Source organism: Rhea americana, unplaced genomic scaffold (assembly GCF_003343005.1).
Source record: "Rhea americana isolate MKP2758 unplaced genomic scaffold, rheAme1 scaffold_39, whole genome shotgun sequence".
Taxonomy (NCBI): Eukaryota; Metazoa; Chordata; class Aves; order Rheiformes; family Rheidae; genus Rhea; species Rhea americana.
This window is the reverse complement of record NW_028186523.1, coordinates 1,663,240-1,683,277: the sequence shown is the minus strand read 5'-3', so window position 1 is coordinate 1,683,277 and position 20,038 is coordinate 1,663,240. Positions and strand designations below refer to the sequence as shown.

The following is a 20,038-nucleotide window of genomic DNA, read 5'->3' as shown; positions in this document are numbered from 1 at the left end:
CAGGGCACAGTGAATATTAACTAGATTATGGCAAGGTAAAAATCAAATAAATACWGTGACAGTGAAAGTCATTCATCTCTTCAATTACATCATAAAATCCTGACATTGTCAATTAAGTTGTAAGTCAGAAATGAAAAAGATCTACAGACTAAGTTACTATAATAGCCCATTAGTACAAATGCTGTTCAGTACTTGCTGCAGTACTGTTTTTTTTTTTTTTTTGCACCTACAACATATTAAATAAATGGTTAAGCTCATCTGTAAGTGTATCCACAGAAACACTGCATTTTCAAAAGAGCACACAACTCCAGATGAGACATAAAAGGTTTATAGAATATTTCTATTATTTTACAATAGTATAAATTCATCCTCTCATCCCAACTCAAAGCATACAAACAATTTCAGCATAATAAATCATGATACAGAACACTACTTAAACACCTATTTCTCCTTTTCATTTATGACCAAAGTTGACATTCTCACCTGACACCTTGTCTCTAGTTCCCTCTAGGTCACTTAGTGATCCTCTTCTGCCCTTTTTTTTGACATTCATGATATTTATACAGKAAGAACAAGTTCTGGTTTCATCACTTCACTCTAATATCTGTTCCTGYCTCCGATTTCCTGTCCAGATTCCCATTTCTGTATTACTGCAACTCATACAGCATTTTACATACAGCTTTCAGTACCTGCTTATGCTCTAGCCTCCATTTCTTCAAATTCTCCTAGACTTTTTTCCAATCTKTATTTTGACAAATTAGCTGTCACTGATTTCACTAAAGCCTCTCCAATGATCTTTACTTACTACAAATTTGCCTTCTTGACAGCTGCTTTTGAAAGTTAGCAAAACCTGATCCTTAGTTAGCTCTGAAGAACTTTTTCCTTTTGGTTCTAACCATTCATAACTAAGACTTCTCTCCAATATCATATTCAGTATATATYGCTTTGTTTTCTCAAACTGAGCTCTAGCTAACCTTGATAGTGTAAATGATTTTAATTATGCTATTTCTAAGAAAGATCTAAAAATGTGATCTGTCTCAAAGGCAGAGMTATAAGATGGTAAACTTTCTTGAGACTGTTCTGTCACCAACTTAAAGCAACCATAGCCCAAACTAAACATTTTTTAGTCCTCCTTTCCATCCCCATTTTTTCCTCAATTTTTCTGTTTTCTTCAGAAATTTAACCTAGAATCAAAATTATAGATAAAACTGTTTTAACAAGTCTCTCTAGTTTTGYTTTGCTATCATTGTGCAATGTATGAACCAGGTCCTGCCAAAAAGAATAAATTTCTACCATAAATATTAAAATTACTTTTCATGGTAAAATCAGTTTAAATTTTTGTCAGTGAAATATTCTGCATGAGAATTAATGACTCAATTCACATATAAAAGGTATTTCATACCTAGTAGATTTTACATGTAATCCAATCAATAAATGTGCAATACAATTTATATTATTTACATATATMTAACTTTTCATACATAAAGATTTCATGAAATCTCATTTATTAAATACATGAAATTTTCCAATGTTCCAGTGTCCAATTATCCTTTTTCCTTTACTTCTTAGAAATAATTATGCCATGCCATGGCACTTCCAATTGCTGAAAATGTGAAAAAGTCTCTTAAAATTGTAGCAAATTTTCAATGTTAAAATAATACTGTGTAACCTACTTTCATTTAAATTTTGATTTCCCTTGTTGGTATTTTTCCTAACATTTCTAGAAAAGCAACTGAATTCAAAATCTCACAGATTTACTGAGACATAGCAAGAAGCAAAGTAGCAATGTGAAACTAAAAAAAAGAATTTATTTGTTATTTGGATTATTTGGATTTTTTTTTTATTACAATTTTAAATCAGCTAGTTCCACATTAGAATACAGAGCTGTTTGAAAACTGAAATGGTCAAGGGTATTTTTTGTTTTGAAACACGTAACTGCACAGACACAACACCTACTAATCTAGACAATGGACCATAAAGTAGACTGTTTCTCTAAGAAAACTAGAGATCRTATTTCCCCTTCACATTTGCCTTTGTTAGTGAGTGAAATCTCATTCATTCTAAGTTAAAAATAGAAACTAGAATATAGAAAATTTCTAAATACTAAAATAGAACTAAAAATAGAAATTTTGGGCAAAAGTCAGGCCAAACTAGTTGCAGAATAGCTAATATTTCAAAAGGAGAAATAACTATAGAAGGCAGTTATGACCTTAGAGTARTGCCTATCTCTTTCACATACTTTCACATACTTCCTTCCACACAGARAGAAGAATCACTTCTGCTTTCTAGCTTCCTTGTATATTGCAAATATATTTTTTAAAATTCTAATGCTTAGTGTGAAAAATAGTAACGTTAATTRGCAGCTGAGGTAAACGTTTATCTCTATAGTTATGATATACTGTACTTAGGCAAAAAATGACACTAGAAAGACAAAGATATTCTTCTGTGTTTTATTGCAGCCAAACATTAAAACAGATGAAATATACATTTTTTATAGTCCTCTTGACCTTGCCCAAGTTGGCATATTCTTGTAAACATGAAGCACATAAAAATCACATACCAGATAACAAAGTGTTTAAAATTTGATCACAGCATAATAAACTCTCACAGTCCCATAATCCTACAAATAGGCTGCCATTATTATATAAAAGTCCTCCATTCATCAATCTAAAATTATTCCCAAGCTTTCTCAGAAAATATGGCTTTGTAGAAATTATTGCTCTGCAATTCACAATCACAGGTAATTTTATTCTAGCAAAAACATCCTATCCCAAACCACATCACAGTCTAAGAGTATTATTGCTTTCCTGAAAGGTTCAAAGAAATAACTCTGGGACATTTTCTGTGTTTATTATTCACTTGTTCACTTGTAACACTCATTTATGTGGAGCCTTACTGAAATCCTTGCCCAAAAAACAAGCATATATAATGTCCCTTTCACTACAGAAGTGAGCATCTAAAAACTTAACTTCAAAAAACGTTACAGAATTTTTATTTTTTAAATCTCCTTGTCAACTGAAAGGCAACCAATGTTAGAGTTACAACATTGATTCTTCTTTTCAAAATTTAGCTTACTTATTTTCTTCTTATCTCCCATATCAGACTTGGTAATTTCTTAAAATCACAGCGATTATTCCTGAGCCAAAAAGGAACACACGCAAAATGCCAAAGAATGAAATAGGTCTTTATAATTGTGGAACAGCAGCATGCAATAGGTAAACACCTGAATTCTAATTCAAATTCTAAATTTCAGAAATGTACCATTTATAAGAGCATTAACAATTATAGTTCTTAAATTTTGATATCCTATTTTCCTAAGCTTAAAGTTCCAAAGCTGACTTTTTTTTTTATTATTTACAAGTCCAGTATTTATGCAAATTTGATTTTGTCAATAGTTCACTGAATCCAGTTTCCTGAATTCAGCTGTTCTACTATTATATTTGTGGACCAAATAGAAAAATTTTACAAAATTGAACTTGATTTTAGCTAGTCAGCTATGTTTCAGTCTACGGTGACTTCCTGTCAGACTATTACATAGTTTCAAGACTTCTTTTTGCTTTAAAATCAAATGTGCATAAATAAAAAGCTGTAATTCACACACAAAAGGTTTCTGAAAAAAGTAATTTAGTAATCTGCCATTTTACTGCTACGAATTAAACATACACAATTTGTAAATAGTTAGATTACTTTTAAATGACCTGAAATTGATGTAGTGTAACTGTCGACATAACATCAGTGCAAAGAGATATAAGTCAAAACTTCACAGCTCAGTCTGTGTCTGATTAGTGTTTCTAGTAAAATGCATATAGGCTGTATGCTACATCAGCAGTTATAAAACATGTAAAAATTCATAGTATTATGCGCCTCATTTGACCAAACTGCTCTGTACATACTGTATGAATCCACAACAAAAGATATATATTAAAATCTGAAAAAATGTACTTGCTGCTACATTATAAATAGAATATTAACAAATTGCTTGAACAGCACATATAAAATGCAGATCAAACTCACAACCCTATCACAAACACAGAAGAAAAAAACTAATGAATTCACTGAACTTGGAAAAAAAAAATCAGACAGGAAAGTAAATTAAACAGCCAAATGTTTAAAAAAAAGCGTACTAAAATGACAGTTGGCTATAACCCATTTACAATATCTTAGTGTTCACTCCCCAAACCCTGAACTGCTCAGTAATTACATTGTGAGGTCTATTACAACCATCTGCTCCCCTTTTGTAGCGTATGGTTAGGGCTGGTCCTCCTGATGTAGGGACTTTTCTTTTGAAGCTTTAAGTATCTGAAAAAATAAGGGGAAATCTATATTAAAGGACCAACCAAAACACACCTTACTTAAAAAAAAAAAAAATCTTAAACGTGAAAAAAAATGCAACTTTGTATCTAGCTAGTTAATTTGAGAAAGCTGTCATTTCTAGGAGCTATCATATTCAATGAAAATCCACAAAGTTGCCRCACAAGATGAGAAATAGGAACCTTTAAATATTTATCTAAACAATAATTTTTCTGAGCATATAGCATTTCATTTAATTTGTAGAGGAAATCTGGGTCATGTCACAAATACATGAAGATAATTGCCTTTTAAGTCAAGGACAAGAAAATGGAAAAGGGGAATCAGGGAATGAAGAAGGTCAAAGCTAGGAAGCAGAAACTTCTCTACACAGAGGGCATTCAGTGGCTGGTAAAACGAACGTGGGATTGCAAAAATATCAAGAATGCAAGATTAAAGGGGGAGGAATTTAAGTCTGAAATACAGAAGAAGGATCCAAATCTAATTACAGAGAGCAAAAGTATCCCCAAAAGATCAAAGATGTCTCCCCTCAGATATGTCTCCAACAAGTACTATACTATTAAAACCACGGCAAATTGCATGCCAATGTAAAATAGGCCAGAAATCCTAAGTGAGTAACATTTCAAGCTGGCCAATTATACCACTAAAGTGCAACAGTTTACAAAAATGTAGACTACAATTGCAGCTAAACTCACCTACTGGTGGTAAGATATATTGGTTATCACCTTAGAAGTAAATTTGGGGAATTGAAAAGCAATACATACAAATGCTTAAAGATGCAGTTGCTTAGTATTAAATTTTCTTGTAATATGCCCCAAAGTCATCAAGAAACTTTTGACTCGCACTCCAATATATTCACATCCCGTAACAAACCTCCTTTCCCTGGACATGCAAAAAAAGTTCCTCACAGCTACATTCTTCCCCAGAACTATCTCCTTCTTTCTCACCAAAACAAGTAAGTTCCTATGTTTCAGACAAAAATCAGACTACGTGATACAAATAGGTTCCACTGTAATTCAAATGAAGTTGCATCACATTATAGTTCCTAAGAATAAGGAGTCTATAGTAATATTTCTGACCATCTTTGTAACTACTTGAATCTAAGTTTATTTCACAAATAGATAAACTTTTCATATAATTATAGAAAGTACATATGTGCATACAGGTATTCTTCATTCAGAAGACARTTCTTAACTGTTTCTAGTATAATGAGCTTAACATATTATTGCTGAATTAAAAGGGAATACTTGCTTTGCAAACTTGAAATGAAGTCACATAAACATGACAGAAAATTCTGACAAACCATATGAATCCTCTCATCAAAGCAAAACAAATAAAAAAAACCCTTTGACGCCCTAGTAAATATGAATTTCACACTCTACAAGGGAAAATTACATGAGAAAATGGTTCCTTTGAACCTAAATTCTCACATTATAAAAAGGCAAAAAAGTATATTCAATAGTAGTGGAATGTGTAGTTTATTTATGTCTCCTCCTCCTCTTAATTTTCAGGGATGCTATATAATTTCAATTATACTTTATGTGCAGATAATAAGCTATTTGTAAAAACTGTTATATGATTAGTTGGTTATTCTTCTGCCTTCAAAGTGGTTCTTATGTAACTATACAAAAGTTCAAGATTTTTGTTAGAGAATATTTCTATACTGCAGCKGATTTTCTGTTGATTTTGTCATTTTCATTTTGCCTCACAGAGCAAGAATCATGAACATGATGCTGTATCTGATAATTAGTCATGAATCAGTAACTGAATAAACAGGCTTTGGTTGATTCCCTCATTTTTTCCCTGAGTGGAAAAGAAAATGTTTACTCCTTCCACCGCTATTATTACTACTTTTTTCCATAAGAGGTATCAGGATAGAGCTAACATTCCATTGAAAGCTAAAATTCATGTTTTAAGAAGTGTGTGTACTCATTTTGAAATCAATTAAAGGGGTAGTCAGGGGGAAGAAAAAGAAAAAGAAGAAGAAANNNCAGAAATACCTACTGTTTCAGCACAAGCAATTTTTATGATGATTCGAAATTTGTGTGTGCATATCAGCTGAGTCTTACTTAGTCTTACTTAGAAGACTAGATACTAGTTTGCTCTTTTTGTTTTAATTTACTTTCTAGATATCAACTAATATAAATCATTAATATTTAACATATATATTAATATATTAATAACACATACAACATATAACAATTCAGTATTATGTTCCCTGCATCCTATGTTTGCTAATAATCCCAAGATAAATTTAATTTTCTCATATTTTAAACAGGAGGTTGTAAAATGCATCCTGAAGTAAAATGAAAATTAAATTATGGTAGTTCCAACAATAATAAAGATCTTCTCTATCACCAAAACCAGATTTTTCAGAAAAGCAAAATTTGATGCTCATTAATCAATGACACTGGCAGAGACTATATCAGAACTTAAAATAGAATTTATCAAGATATTTTGAGTGCTAAAAGCAACCTGCAAGTTGCAAGTCATATTTAATCTTAACACTTTTCAAGAACAGTAAGGACATTCCTTAATGTTTCAAGAGTAAGTAAGGATTGAACCACGATACAAGAAAAGGACTACTCAAAGGACAATTCTAAAAGGACAAAAATGGAAAATAAAGTTCAATTCGACCATCATATTCAAAATTCCTCCTGTGATTAAAAGCTATAAATATGGAATATTTGAAAAAATATCCATTGTGCAATACACACATGATTTCTTTTTTGTGAAAGTGGGAAACTACAAGACATAAATTACAGCACAAAAAGCTAAAAAAGTATGATCCCTACAAACAAAAGTCATAGATTTTGAACTGATACTTGGATTTTGAATTTAAAGTAGTATATACAAGTCAAGATCATTTCAAGACCCTCATATCAGTATAGCTGATACTGCGCAAGCAGAATTATCTACTTTTGAAATTTTGCAATAGCCCCACTAGGGACTATTTCCCTCTTTTAACTTTAAGCAGTAAGTTGAAACATTTTTCTGAGAGAAAACTGATATATCTTTTCTTGTTCTGCAGTTGCAACTTAAAACACAACAAACTCCTTCACTTTAGTCTTCACTTTTTTTTTGTCTATGCTGTCAAAGGTATCTACTGCTTATTCTCATGCTACTTCTAAGTTTTGGACAAAAAAGTTTCATATTCATTATGAAACAAGATGTTTTTAGATAAACCATCAATTAATTACTATTTACTGCTTTAAACATTTCAATACCACATGACAGTTCTGATAAACATTGTTAAAAAGACCTCACAGACATAATGTGTTAATACAAGCATTTCAAATCRTCTCAGCTAAGGTTCAGCATGTAAATTAATACACTAAATAAACCATGTCTCCAGTCTGTACTGTATAATCACATAGGCCTTCCATTTTTTTCACTTCTCTCTACTATTGCTATGTCCAAGAAGCTTCCTTCCTCACAGAGGAAAAAAACCTCACAGAATAACGTGGGCATCACACCACTTAACGAGTCCTGCATACCACAAGGACTGGCTAATGCAGAAACACACTCAAAAAATCCTTTGCTTAACAGCTACGTTATCACCGACTCAGGCTAATCAGAACAAAGCATGAACAAAATTGCTTAAACTCTCAGGGCTTCCCGATTGCAACTTCTGTGAGTTTACTGTTAAGAGATACAGTTCAATGTTTCACTCAGCACAACTATATTGTTACAGAGAACACACAAGCAACTCCTAAAATGTAACTCTGAAAATCAGAAATGATGCAACAATATGGGTTAAGTTCAAATCTAGAAACTATTTTTCCTTTCAGAGGTATAGATTWATTAGGTAGCTACTCTAAAGATGGTTTTGGTAAATACTATTTTCACTATTGTCTCAGACACCTAACCGAAGAACTGGAAGTGCTCCGCTTCTTAAAATCAGTTGTGTCAATAAAAATACGTGACAACACAAGAAAAAAAGTTCTCGTTCCAGACTAGTAGAACAGAATGTGTTGTGGTTGAACTCCAAGAGAATTGACTGACATACAGAGAAGTGACCACCCACCATCACTCACCCTAGAAAGGAGGTAGGCCAGATACAAAGTTTATTTTGCGCTTTACAGCAAAAATACTCAACTCTCTGCAATCATTTAAAATGAATTTTCAAATTAAAAGTAGTCACCATTTTATTTGGAACTGCTTCCATATAACTCGATAACTATCAGTAGCATCTATCCAGTCCAAGATAAATATTATTATTTCAAAAATAGGAATCATCTTGAAATTACAATAACCTTATCCCTTCCCTCCCCACCTGCAGGTAATTCCTTCGCAATTTTTCCATCTAGTTATAATTTGATGGGGGGAGGGCAGGGACCCCAACACTTAATCTTAACTTACCCACTAGATTATCATTTGAATAATCCTCAACTTGAACGGGCATTTCTGTAAATCAAAAGTGCACAATCATTTCAAATTGAATAGTTCTTAAAATGTTTACAAAAAGTTCCATTTTTCTTTATGCTCAAAACTACTTAGCAATGCTGGTCACTAATGTTACCTTTGCCGAAGCGAGATTCAAATTATCTACCTAAACTTCTCCAATGAAAAGGTTTAATATTAAAGTAGGCCAAAAAGTAATTTGCAGGACTTCATATTATTTCAAAAATGAAATTTAAAAAATCTGAAATTGTACCATCTAAATAACAAATCTCATCTCCCACAGTTTCATATGCCACTGAGGACAGACTTAAAAAAAATATGCATTTATCATGTTTGTAGCATATCTGTAGCTGTGAAATATTTTGATTTCAAAATTCAGTTCTTCTTAATCCAGGATGTATGTATAAGTTAGTCACCAGTAAAACTCTCAGAGAAAGAACACATGTGATTTCCTATAACTACTGTGATTTAAATGCCTCTCCATCCTCACCTTCCCAAATAAAAATAAATAAAAAAAAAAGAGAGAAGGCTTATTTTTCTCACACCTACAGTTTGCCAGCAAAGAAAGATATTGCTCTCAAAAACTTCAAAATATTATAGCTAAATGTGATAGATAATCCAGACTCTGCAAACGTCTACCAGTTATGAGAGGTTTCTTCACATTCTCATCACTGTAATCAACAACTAGGTGGTTGCATACTGTCTTGTGTGGCACATCCAGTGTAATATGAAAGATCAATTTGCCATTTATTTTTCTCTTGCTTGTGATGAAGTATTTTCTTGTTAGTACTGGATATCATTAAAATGAAAAGCAATCTCCGAGGACACAGTAAACCTGAAATTAGGATTGTTCTGATACTAGTTAACTATAAAAGAAGAAAGTCTGCCCAGCATTCTCTCACAGCCTCTCACGAGAGGCCCGATGCATTCCRGAGAGATGACTACAACACAGACACCAGATGCTAAATCCATGAAGATTATAGCTATGTTTTCTGATATTTAGTTTCAGAATGCAGCTCTCAGTACTAATCTAAAATACCTAAGCTCTCCTGTGCATGCATGGAGGGAGTCAGGCACAACAGAAAAGAATCCATAATAGCCAAGATGTTAAGTGTTGCCAACATGAAAAACTGAAGAGAAGGAAGCACATTCTCTGGCTCAGGAAGCCCGTAAGCACATTGCACAAAACTGACAGACATTCCACTTATCTTACTTCTTCTTCTTCAGTATGTGTTATGGGTTGGCTGGTGGCAGATGGACCACAGAAAGGAAAATTTTATCATCACATGACCCACTCTAGCTATTTTTATTGCTATAAGTTTTTCTGAACTGGGAACATTCAAATTCCAACGCTGAGTATTGCTATGCAAATTATTAAAATAATATCATTAAAATCATTAAAAATACAACATGTTAGTTTTCAACAAACACATCATTACATTTGTCCTTAAAATAAAAAAGCTGCAGAAASAGAAAAAGAAGTAATGAATGTATTTTCACCACAGCACAATTCTAGTCTATAATATTCATCACCCCCAAATTTTTATTACATATATAAGTAGTAAATTCATGCAAATGGTACTATACAAACCTGATTCCTCATGTTCAGTGGCCACTTTATCTTCGGTATGTTTACTTTCTACTGTTACAAAGAAAATGAATGATGAAAGTTACACACAGTACCATCACAATTTAGTTTTGTCTCTCCCCTACCCCCATCAAATCAATATTAAACAACAAAGAAGATTTAMACTGCAGAACATTCAACTAGGTTAATTTAACATTAGAAAAAAGGCATCAAATAGATTTCTAGTCCAAAAGGTTAGTCCTTTTAATTATTGACTTTAATTTCTATTACTCCCRAAGTGATTTTGGTTAAAATTGTTATTTCTGTGAAACATGAGTGATCATTTCCCCAATTACTTAAATTATAACATATTTTTCAAATGGAAAAACTAAACAAAAATAGCATCAATTCTACCACACTGCTCAGACAAAACCCCTGTGTAGATCACTTCGCTCTATCTGACCGAACTGAAGTCACGTTTGAAAAAAATCTTTATTACTACTTTGATTTCCTTAGAGCACAACTTTGGGTTACATTTGACYCAGTACTCATCTGAAATTCCCTGGCATCAGTGCAACAAATATAAAAATTGACAACTGCCCTCTTGATAATAATTTGGGAAATGAACACACTCCATCCTTTGAAGCAAAGCTGTAAGTACTTCATATAGTGCATTTCTATGCATTTTTGACATATACAGRAGTATATTAACAAATATCAGAGGAAGAAAAGTATTTCCTTTAGTGATTAAAAAAAAATAATAATACCTGACAGCTTTTTATCAATTTCCAAATCTTCAGTAACTTCATCTATAAAAGAAAGTAAAAAAAAAAGAAAAAAGTGTATGATTATCACTTTCTACATCACACTTTAAAATGCATATATTTCCTTTAAACCCTTTAAGATCTCAATTACAAAATACATACCTGGCTCTGTGACTTCATTTACCTCCTCAGGAATGTCCTCGACAGCTAAGGAAATATGCAATCCATAGCAAAGGTGAAATTGAGTTCTATACACATAAAACTTRCATACAACACAAAAGGACAAAGCTGGCACACATACATGTTTAATTGTGCATAGTTAACTGCGAGCAGTGAATTGCTATAAATAAACCTGAACTTTGATGATACTGGGAAAAAAAATATCTTAAATTTTCTTCCTCTTTTCACTATAGAATTTCTATATTCAGTAGGTAAATATTTCAAATTTTACCTTTTAAACAACTGCCCTTTTTTGCATCAATTCTCAGCAACTTTTAAAACCAACTTTAATTTAAAAAAATTAAAAAAAAAAAAAAAACACAAAGATACTTGCCCAGGAAACAGAAATGCTGACAAGGTCTTAAGAAAAGAAATACCTGCTTTTATTTCATTTTATTATCTACTTTAATTTAAAAAATTAAAAAAAAAAAAAAACACAAAGAAACATCCTTAATTCTTTTGGAATGCTCACTACTCTCACTTTCATATTTTGCAGTATCAACTGCCTCTGCTAGATGTATTAAAAAACAAACAAAAAACCCCTAAGTTCTTAACTTAAAAGACTTTTACCTCAAGGAGATGTCAAGCAAGACAACAACAGTGCAAACTTAAAGACTTTTTTTAGTAATTGAAAAGTTAGTTTTGAAAATGTATTTGCCTTTAAAAAGTTTCCTTATGCTGATTGGGTTTATTGATATGTTTCCTAAYACTCCTGTTACCTTTTTTCCAGGACCATCTACTCTGCTATCCCAGAAAGAAAYTGGAACAGAACTCAACCAAAAAAGATGATTTGCAAAGAAAGACAAAAAGTAATGACAGGGTTACAGGAGGACTGTTGATCATTATGAAACATCATTAAAAGCTTTTCTTTGTGATGTAATGTAATATGAAAAAATAAATAGTTAAAAAGAAAAAAAATTAGTGCTCAAAAAGTAACTTATCTCCTGATTCTGTTTTCCCAGTCTCTGACTCCACATAGTCTAAGGATGTGAACAAATAATTTTCAAATTAATTTTAAAGGGTAGTATTATAAAAATCTATATATAATCTAAAAAAAAAAAAAAACCCACAGTGAATTATATCATTAATCAGTAATTCAAATGGATAATTTGTTTTGCACTTTGTCTCTCCTTGCCTCCTTTCCAACATTTCTCCTGCTCTCCCCATTCCTAAATACGTTTGTTTTTTTTTTTTTTTAATATATATATTTTTTTAGAGAAAGGGGGTTAGGGTTAGAAAGGGTGTTAGGAGGGTTCAGACAGGATACAAAACTGCTGTGGAACAATCAGCAAGCATCTTGAGTTGCACATGCATCCTCCCATACAGATAAGTCTTGTATTTCAGAGTTAAACTCAAAATAGTTTCTCTTCTAAAATGTTTACCATGAACAATTTTAACTCTGTATAATCTTCCTATTTAGATAAACGTACAACTTCCTGGAGAATCCTGCTTTCCTTCCTGAAGGACAATCAGCAAGCCTTTCAATTTAAATGATGCATTCCATGAAAAAAATATATATATATTTTATTTTATTTGCTACCTTTTAATTCATCTGACTTTCCTCAAACACAAATAAGACAGTACAGACATTCCAAATTAAAGTTAAAAAAACACAGTTGTTTAGTTTAAAGTCAACTCTAGCATAGATAAACAATTCTCTTTTTTTTCAATTGTGTCTGAGATGACTCCCCAAAGAGCTGCTATTTCAAGACAGCAAAGTATATAGGGCCCAGAGGGAGGGATGTAAATTAAATCTTATATTTTGTAGTAGTTCTGTTAGTCAGACAGAGGCATCAGCAAAAAGTATCCATCAAAGCAGAGATACTATTGGCAGCTTGTAAAATTTGAATACACTTTCTGCAAAATGCTTTTTTTGTGAACTTCAGGCCATAAGCTCCAGTTACAAAGTTATAGCAAGGCTTCTGGGAAGCCAGCAGGGTGAAGGTCTGTGGCAAACTACTGTGTTCCAAATGCTTGCAGAAAGCCCCATATACCCTCTTTTCTCCATACCTCCAGGAAACTTAGATCTCCATTTTGTACCATACTGCAGCCTCGAGACCTTAAAGATGTATTCTTGAGAATGCTAGTTAAAGACCTAACCATATACTACAGACACTGTAAGGCATCTTCTCCATAGCTGGTAATACATTGTGACAAAATATAACACAGATTTCATACTCCATATGGAGTATAGAAATGGCAAAATGAAGTTCACTGTTTTTATGCTATCTTTATTTTAAAAAACCCTAATCTTTAAAATTAATATTTATACTTCAGGAACATTTATTTTAGATATATTTCCACTCTAATTACACATGAAACAAAGATTTTCTAAATGTCACCTATAGATATAYTGTCCATACCTGTATCTTCACTCCCAGTCTCCTCTTCATGTTTTGGTTCTGAAAGGAAAGAACAGTAAAGTTTCCGAGTGGCTGACTTACACAACATATCTTAAAAATAACTATGGCCTATCTGATAAGTTTGGATGTCAGACATCTAATTAGTTTYTTTACTGATAAATGTAATGCTCTCAGATACTTTCTCTAGTTTTGGGGCCTGACTAGATGCACTAAACCTTACTGGAGCCTTTAATGGGAATTCCACAAATAAATACTAAATGTGAACATAAAGCTAAAGTTTTGACATATCTACCTGCACAAATGAAATGGAGAAGGGGGTGRGAAGGCAGATCAAGGGGAGGAGAGAGATCAATCAGAAAATCAGATAGTGAAAATTCACTGTCAGCTGGAATCCTATTATGCGGTTTCTGTCCTGAATCAAGGACCAAGGCATACACAGCAAGAGTCAGAACAAAACCTGAACTGCTCTGGTCACGTCAGGACAGTCAATCATGTCGGCACTGCCCTCCCAGCTTTCTCAGCTTGCTGTGAATTCTAGGGAGCATTAGGATTGGCAGAAAATACTACATCAGAGGATCTGCCATAACAGCAGAAATAGATCTGATAGAGATTCAGAATATAGAGTGACTCTAGAATAGAGAAGTTTTTACTTCTGCTGATTTCTAAGACATTAGCATCTGGAGATTCAAAACATTTCTTCTAACGGAAGTGTTGCAGTTCTGAAGCTAATGTCAAGAGCAGAAGCTTTATATTTGAGAGTAAGAATTTCAGATCTCCTGGTGGGGCCTCCATGCCTTCTTTTCTGGCATTAGAAACAGGTGTTACAAAACTCTCTTCTCCAGAAAAATGAGCAAACCTGTTTCATTATCCATATGGATAAAAGTATGTTTTTATGGGAAGGGTCAAAGTCTGGCAATTTAGTAGCCAAGAAATACATTTTTTGACAGTCAGCTATCTCAGAATTTTCTCTTTATAAAATCAATGGAACTACTTATCATATTCATCAGTCTAATCAGAGAATTTGGAAATTTGGAATAGTATAGAAATAGTTAAAAAACAGACTCAGAAAACTTACAAAGTAACGGGAAAGTCCAGTAAATGTTAAGACAAAGTAATTTCAAATTAATTAAGGATTTTCATAATAATATCATGAAAAAAGAGTAATAATACTATCATTTCACTAAAGATAAGTTTCCATACCATGTTCTTCATTATAATCCCCATGTACTCTGTCCTCTGTTAAAAAGTATGTATCAATATTAAAATTCATTAAATTTTAAAGACAAATATACACAAATAATAGTGTCAACTTTATTCAAGACAAGAAAAACTATTAAAATATATTGCATTTTACAATATTATAAAACTTACTATTAAGAATTGAACTTTTTAAAAGATTTTTTGGGGAAAAAAATGAAACATTTTCCAGCATCACAAGACAGACTTAAAAATAAGGTTCAGCAAATTCAGCAGGCTTTTCTCATAAAATTCAAATTCATTAAATGATCTACAAATTATCTACATTTCATAATAGAAATACTTGTAAGTCATTTCTATATACTGCAAGATTTACCAAGATAATTTGAAATGCTTTGTTTTTGGGAGGGCTGAGGGTTTTTTTTGTTTATTTTGAAAGACATTACTTATTCCCTAACACTTATACACAGTAGCGTCAATGTTTTAGGCAAATTCTAAATACATTTTATCTACAGAAACATTTTATGCAATTTAAAATATATTTGGCTCATATTACAGAAAAGTAGCATGCATGTAAGTCTTTGCATTTTTTGAGAATGTAAACAAAAATATACATGGAATGATTTACTCAGAAATTGATACTAATTACAGGCTCCATTTTTTTTCTTTGGCTTAGTTTGGGGAAAAAAGGTCAAAGTAAGTTCCTTTCATAAGAAAAAAAGATTTTAGATCGTACCTGTGTGATGTTCAATAGCATCTTCTGGCATTAGCTCAGTGTCATCTTAAATAAAAATATTAAATATTTTATGTTCTAATCAAATTTTTATGCAATAGCTACAAAGCATATGAGAAGTTAAAATGTCACATACTACTTAGTTCACAGATAACACAGAACTGAATACACTTGAATTAATACCACAATGTTTTGTTTGAAAGTGACAACTGGATTGCAAACACAACCAAAAGTCATACAATATAATAAGTTTATATGTATTTATAATAAGGCTTAAATTCGAGAATGTAAGTTGGACTTGGCCCCATTGATTAGACTATAAAACTATTCACAGAACAAAATAAAGCCCACATAAGCTCCTGTGGATTGGATTCACGGAGTGTTGTGTTCACAATTGTAATGGCAATACAGCTGCAAGACTAGTACTGAAAAAATTAGAGCTTTTTGAAACTATCTGAAAAACTATTTGAAAATAAAGTGTGACTGTATAGCAAATACAACACATGACTTTGAAGCACTATAAAAAAAGGCGTAAGTGATAACATTCCAATTTGAAGTTATGAAAATTTACAAACCTGGAACTTCTGGCTCATTTACTGTGTTTCCCAAAACTGTATCATATTCATATGAAACTGTAAATTAAAAATGAATAAACAATACTTCTTTAGCATTCTATCATTTTAATTTCCATCCACAATTTGTTCTTTCAAAGCTAAAATTAGCTCTTCAGTATAGATCTAGTTGAAAATTGACCAATTAAAACCTTACAAACAGACTTTTGCAACTGGACATACATCATTCCAATGGAAAATTTTGGACCATTCTCTCTTCCAGTCTTATTATATATCTTCGGTACAAAAACTAAGCCCATGAAAGCCATGAGTTGCTAGGAAGATTTTTGAATGGCTCTCCTCATATGAATCAAAAATACAATCTTCCTTTATCCTCAAAATTCTAAGTATCTTCTTTATTAATGTGTAGAAAGAATCACTAGTGTTTATCTATAGAGAACAGCCACTGCCTATGGTAGCTAGAAAACAGACATTGGAAAAAAAGTACATTAATTTATAGTATCACAGATTTTCAAAGATTAGCTAAAAATTTAGATTCTTTTCCTCTGTGCTTGCAATTCTTTGAGATGCTGTAACTACACTCAATAGTTTGCACCAGACAACACATGGCACTGAAGGTGAAGTAACTACTCTTTTTTCTTAAGTGTAGAAGTATGGATTCCAAACTGGTAGCTGGAAAGCAGTACTCTCATAAAAATAGAAACAAGCAGTTTTAGCTGTATCAAACAGAAACAAAGCCAAAGTCAAAGACAGTAAGCCTAGTCCAAACTGAAATCAATATTTCAAGTAAATGAGAAGGGCTTGAGCGTACTATAGAGAATTACTAMTATCCCAAAGAAAATACTTTTCAGATAATAGAGAAACTGTAATATAATATCCACTTGAAGTTCATAAATAGATCTCTGTGGTTTTTTATATGTTAGGTACGACTGCAGGGAGAGAGGGACTAATGGAAGAAAAATAAGAAAATTCCTATATGGTATCAAGTGTAGCATGAAGAAGCCTAGATGCTTACTGGATTAGTCCAGGCAAAATTCCAAAAAGCATTAAGATCAATTAGTATGTACAGAAACCAGTGCAAGGATAGTTCATTAGGAAGAATTTGGTCCTGATTGACTCTCTGATAGTGTAGTTGTCCATAAAAAAACAAGGAGTCTAGATGGAAAGCTATGCATTCAGAGGATGACAGCAAGGCTTCAAGTAAGAAGACAAATCTCTAACTGATGACAAGAACAATGCCCAGAAGAATTTTAGCATTGTAGAAAAAAAGACAGAGTAATATGAGCAGTAAAGCTCATTCCTACATTTTTAGATACAATCACAGATCTGTTTATCTGGGTCCTAAACATACATCTATAACAGCTAGAAACACAGAAAAAAGTGAGAGATGAAGTTCTTGCATTACTGAAAGCAAAGTTTTCACACCTATTACTCACTTCCTTATAGCAGTATTTGCAATAGCAAATTCTCTCAGAGTAAAAATATCCAAGACAATTAAGAGCAGCAGTTTTGAGGCAAAAAGTGTTTTCTAAATTATGTATTTACTAAATCAGTTGAACAGTTTCTTTTTTGCTTTCTTATATCATTTGCTACATTAAGGCACAAAACTAGTATTACATAGTTTGAAAAAAAGAACAGAATTATACCTGGAACTTCATATCTTTCAGGCTCCGTTGCTCCAAGATCATCTACTAAAACATCAGTGTCTGAGACACAAAGATATATTTACATATTTTAAAAAATATAAATCAATATATGATTCTGCACACTGTGTAACAAAAAATTATGGAAGGATAGAGTCAAATTTCTAAGCAGACATTCTAAGTAAATTTCTTCTAATCCCAGAAATTAGAAATTTAATCCCAGATATTTTCTAAATTGAAAGAAAAGAAAAAACACATCATGCTGAGTGTATATGTGTATACTGAATATGTGTGTACTGAATACACATTTGTTCAAATAAAGACAACTTTCCCCACAGAATGTTCTAATTCAAAGCACAATGCTCACCTGTATGAAACTCCAAGTGCAAAGAAAATAAAATATATTCACTTTTGCATTCTTAATAATCATGCTAATGATTCAAAAAAAAAATAGAATTCGAATGTCTCATCTATTCCTCTAATTTAACTTGCACCATGGATGAAAGGAAGAGATGTAAAAACAAGCAAGTATAATAGACCGAAAAGAAGTACTGCAGTCATGAACTAATAATCTCAGTTTACTTCTAGAAATCAAAACTTTTAGATGACACCCATTGCATGAGTTTAACAAAAACATGTCTTAAGGTATACAAAATTTTCAGTACTACAGATTAAAGCATCTTACCAGAAATACTTTTCCCTAACCTGGTTTTAGACTAGACAATTCTGCTTTAATATTTTAATGACAAATAAGTTCGTTTCACCCTGTCAATGCTTCAGGGCAGCAGGATATAGCTGTTATGTTCTCAATGGGACTTATAATACAGTTCAAACATAGCATTCTCTTACAGAGCCACATCAGAAGGAATGCAGAGTGCAAACAGGACTGTCTACAAAAGGCTGTTGCAAATATACTTTTAAAATGTAGTTTATAAAATAGCAAGCCCAGAGACAGACTCCGTACCTTTCTGAATTGAGTCTGGCAACTCATATGCTTCTAGCATTTCATTCTCTAAGTCTTCATGCAAGTCATCTGCTTTAGGAGTTTCAAAATGTTCTTCATGTATTTCTTCCTTCACATGCCACTGGTCGTTTATGCTTTCATCTACATCTTCATGTCTCTCTCCTAATTAATAATACAGAATGTTAAACAATACTAACTACTTGGTAAATTTTATTAAGAGTGATAATTGAGCTTTCAGCACGCCTTTAACATTTTTCAGCTACTCCTTGAAGGGGACAGGGGCAGACAAATCATCTGCCCCTTACAGCAAAATATCTGCATTGACTCACCAGTGTCAGAATCATTCATGTGGAAAAGAAAAAGTAAAAACGTCTCTGTTTACCTGTGGTTCCGGTGGTATATACAGTATTTTAAGGATGATTTTGTCAATTAATTGAGTGACCTGAGCTGCTGCTACCCAACATCTCTTGAATAATAGGGCATAGTAATAGTATTTGCTGACTAAACTTTCTAAAATTTTCTTAGGAATTACAAATCCGTTCATTAGGACTTTCTGTGCAGGCACAAGTATTTTGAGTGCTAAAAATAGAATTTAAGATTTGTCTAGCCTAGGACAGTATTTATAAATTCTTCAGTGATATGTAAGTGTTAATGCATACCAGACTGGGAATGGAGAGCTTCCTGAAGAACAGACTGAATTTCCTCTTCCAATTCTACTTCAGCATTCTTGTGCTCTGAAAGGATTACAAGTTGCAGTAGAGATAAGTGCAAAAGACAAAGTCGGTACATTAGCTCATGGCTTGAACTTTTTGTAGTCTCATTTCATAAGGCTCTGTATTGATTTATTTCATGAATCTCTGAAATTCACACAACTACAAAAGCATTTTGGTTTTGTTTGCTCTTCAATTCTGAAAGTATTGCATCAATTTCTAATAAAACTCCTAAAGACAAACTGAAAGAACTTACAGCTACTTACAGTGGGTGTTCTGTACGTATCTTTCTCTGTGGCAATAACATTCATTACTTCAGATAACTACTCCTACCAAGGATTCTCTCCTGAGTAATTTTTTTTACAAACACTTTCATTCATCACCCTCCTACAAATTAGGCAGCAGCTTTAGCATGCCATAGTTTGACAACAAAATATCAGTTTCATAAGTGGAGGTTTGGTTATTTTATACATAGGGAGACTAGATACTAGTATTCCAATAACAAGGATTTCTCCAAGCAATTCATAGCAGAAGAAATTCCAGACTGATTTCAGGGTCAAGCGAACATCACTTAACACACAAGCCCAGAACATA

At 32.5% G+C, this 20,038-nt stretch overlaps 1 protein-coding gene across 10 annotated transcripts in view; it reads right to left on the bottom strand.

The window, feature by feature from the left end:
- ASPH (aspartate beta-hydroxylase) overlaps positions 1–20,038 on the bottom strand; it is a 118,060-nt gene that overhangs the window by 54,170 nt on the left and 43,852 nt on the right. For 6 of the 10 annotated variants that reach the window (XM_085313552.1, XM_085313542.1, XM_085313546.1 and 3 more), the window contains 11 exons: positions 19,394–19,468; positions 18,735–18,896; positions 17,774–17,833; positions 16,131–16,187; positions 15,559–15,603; positions 14,826–14,861; positions 13,626–13,664; positions 11,206–11,250; positions 11,047–11,088; positions 10,304–10,354; positions 8,671–8,715 (listed from right to left, as the gene is read on the bottom strand). In XM_085313552.1, coding sequence (XP_085169678.1) covers positions 8,671–8,715; positions 10,304–10,354; positions 11,047–11,088; positions 11,206–11,250; positions 13,626–13,664; positions 14,826–14,861; positions 15,559–15,603; positions 16,131–16,187; positions 17,774–17,833; positions 18,735–18,896; positions 19,394–19,468 — 657 coding nt within the window. The remainder of the gene's footprint in view (positions 1–8,670; positions 8,716–10,303; positions 10,355–11,046; positions 11,089–11,205; positions 11,251–13,625; positions 13,665–14,825; positions 14,862–15,558; positions 15,604–16,130; positions 16,188–17,773; positions 17,834–18,734; positions 18,897–19,393; positions 19,469–20,038) is intronic. The other 4 variants (XM_085313543.1, XM_085313544.1, XM_085313545.1 and 1 more) reach the window with 4 other exon arrangements.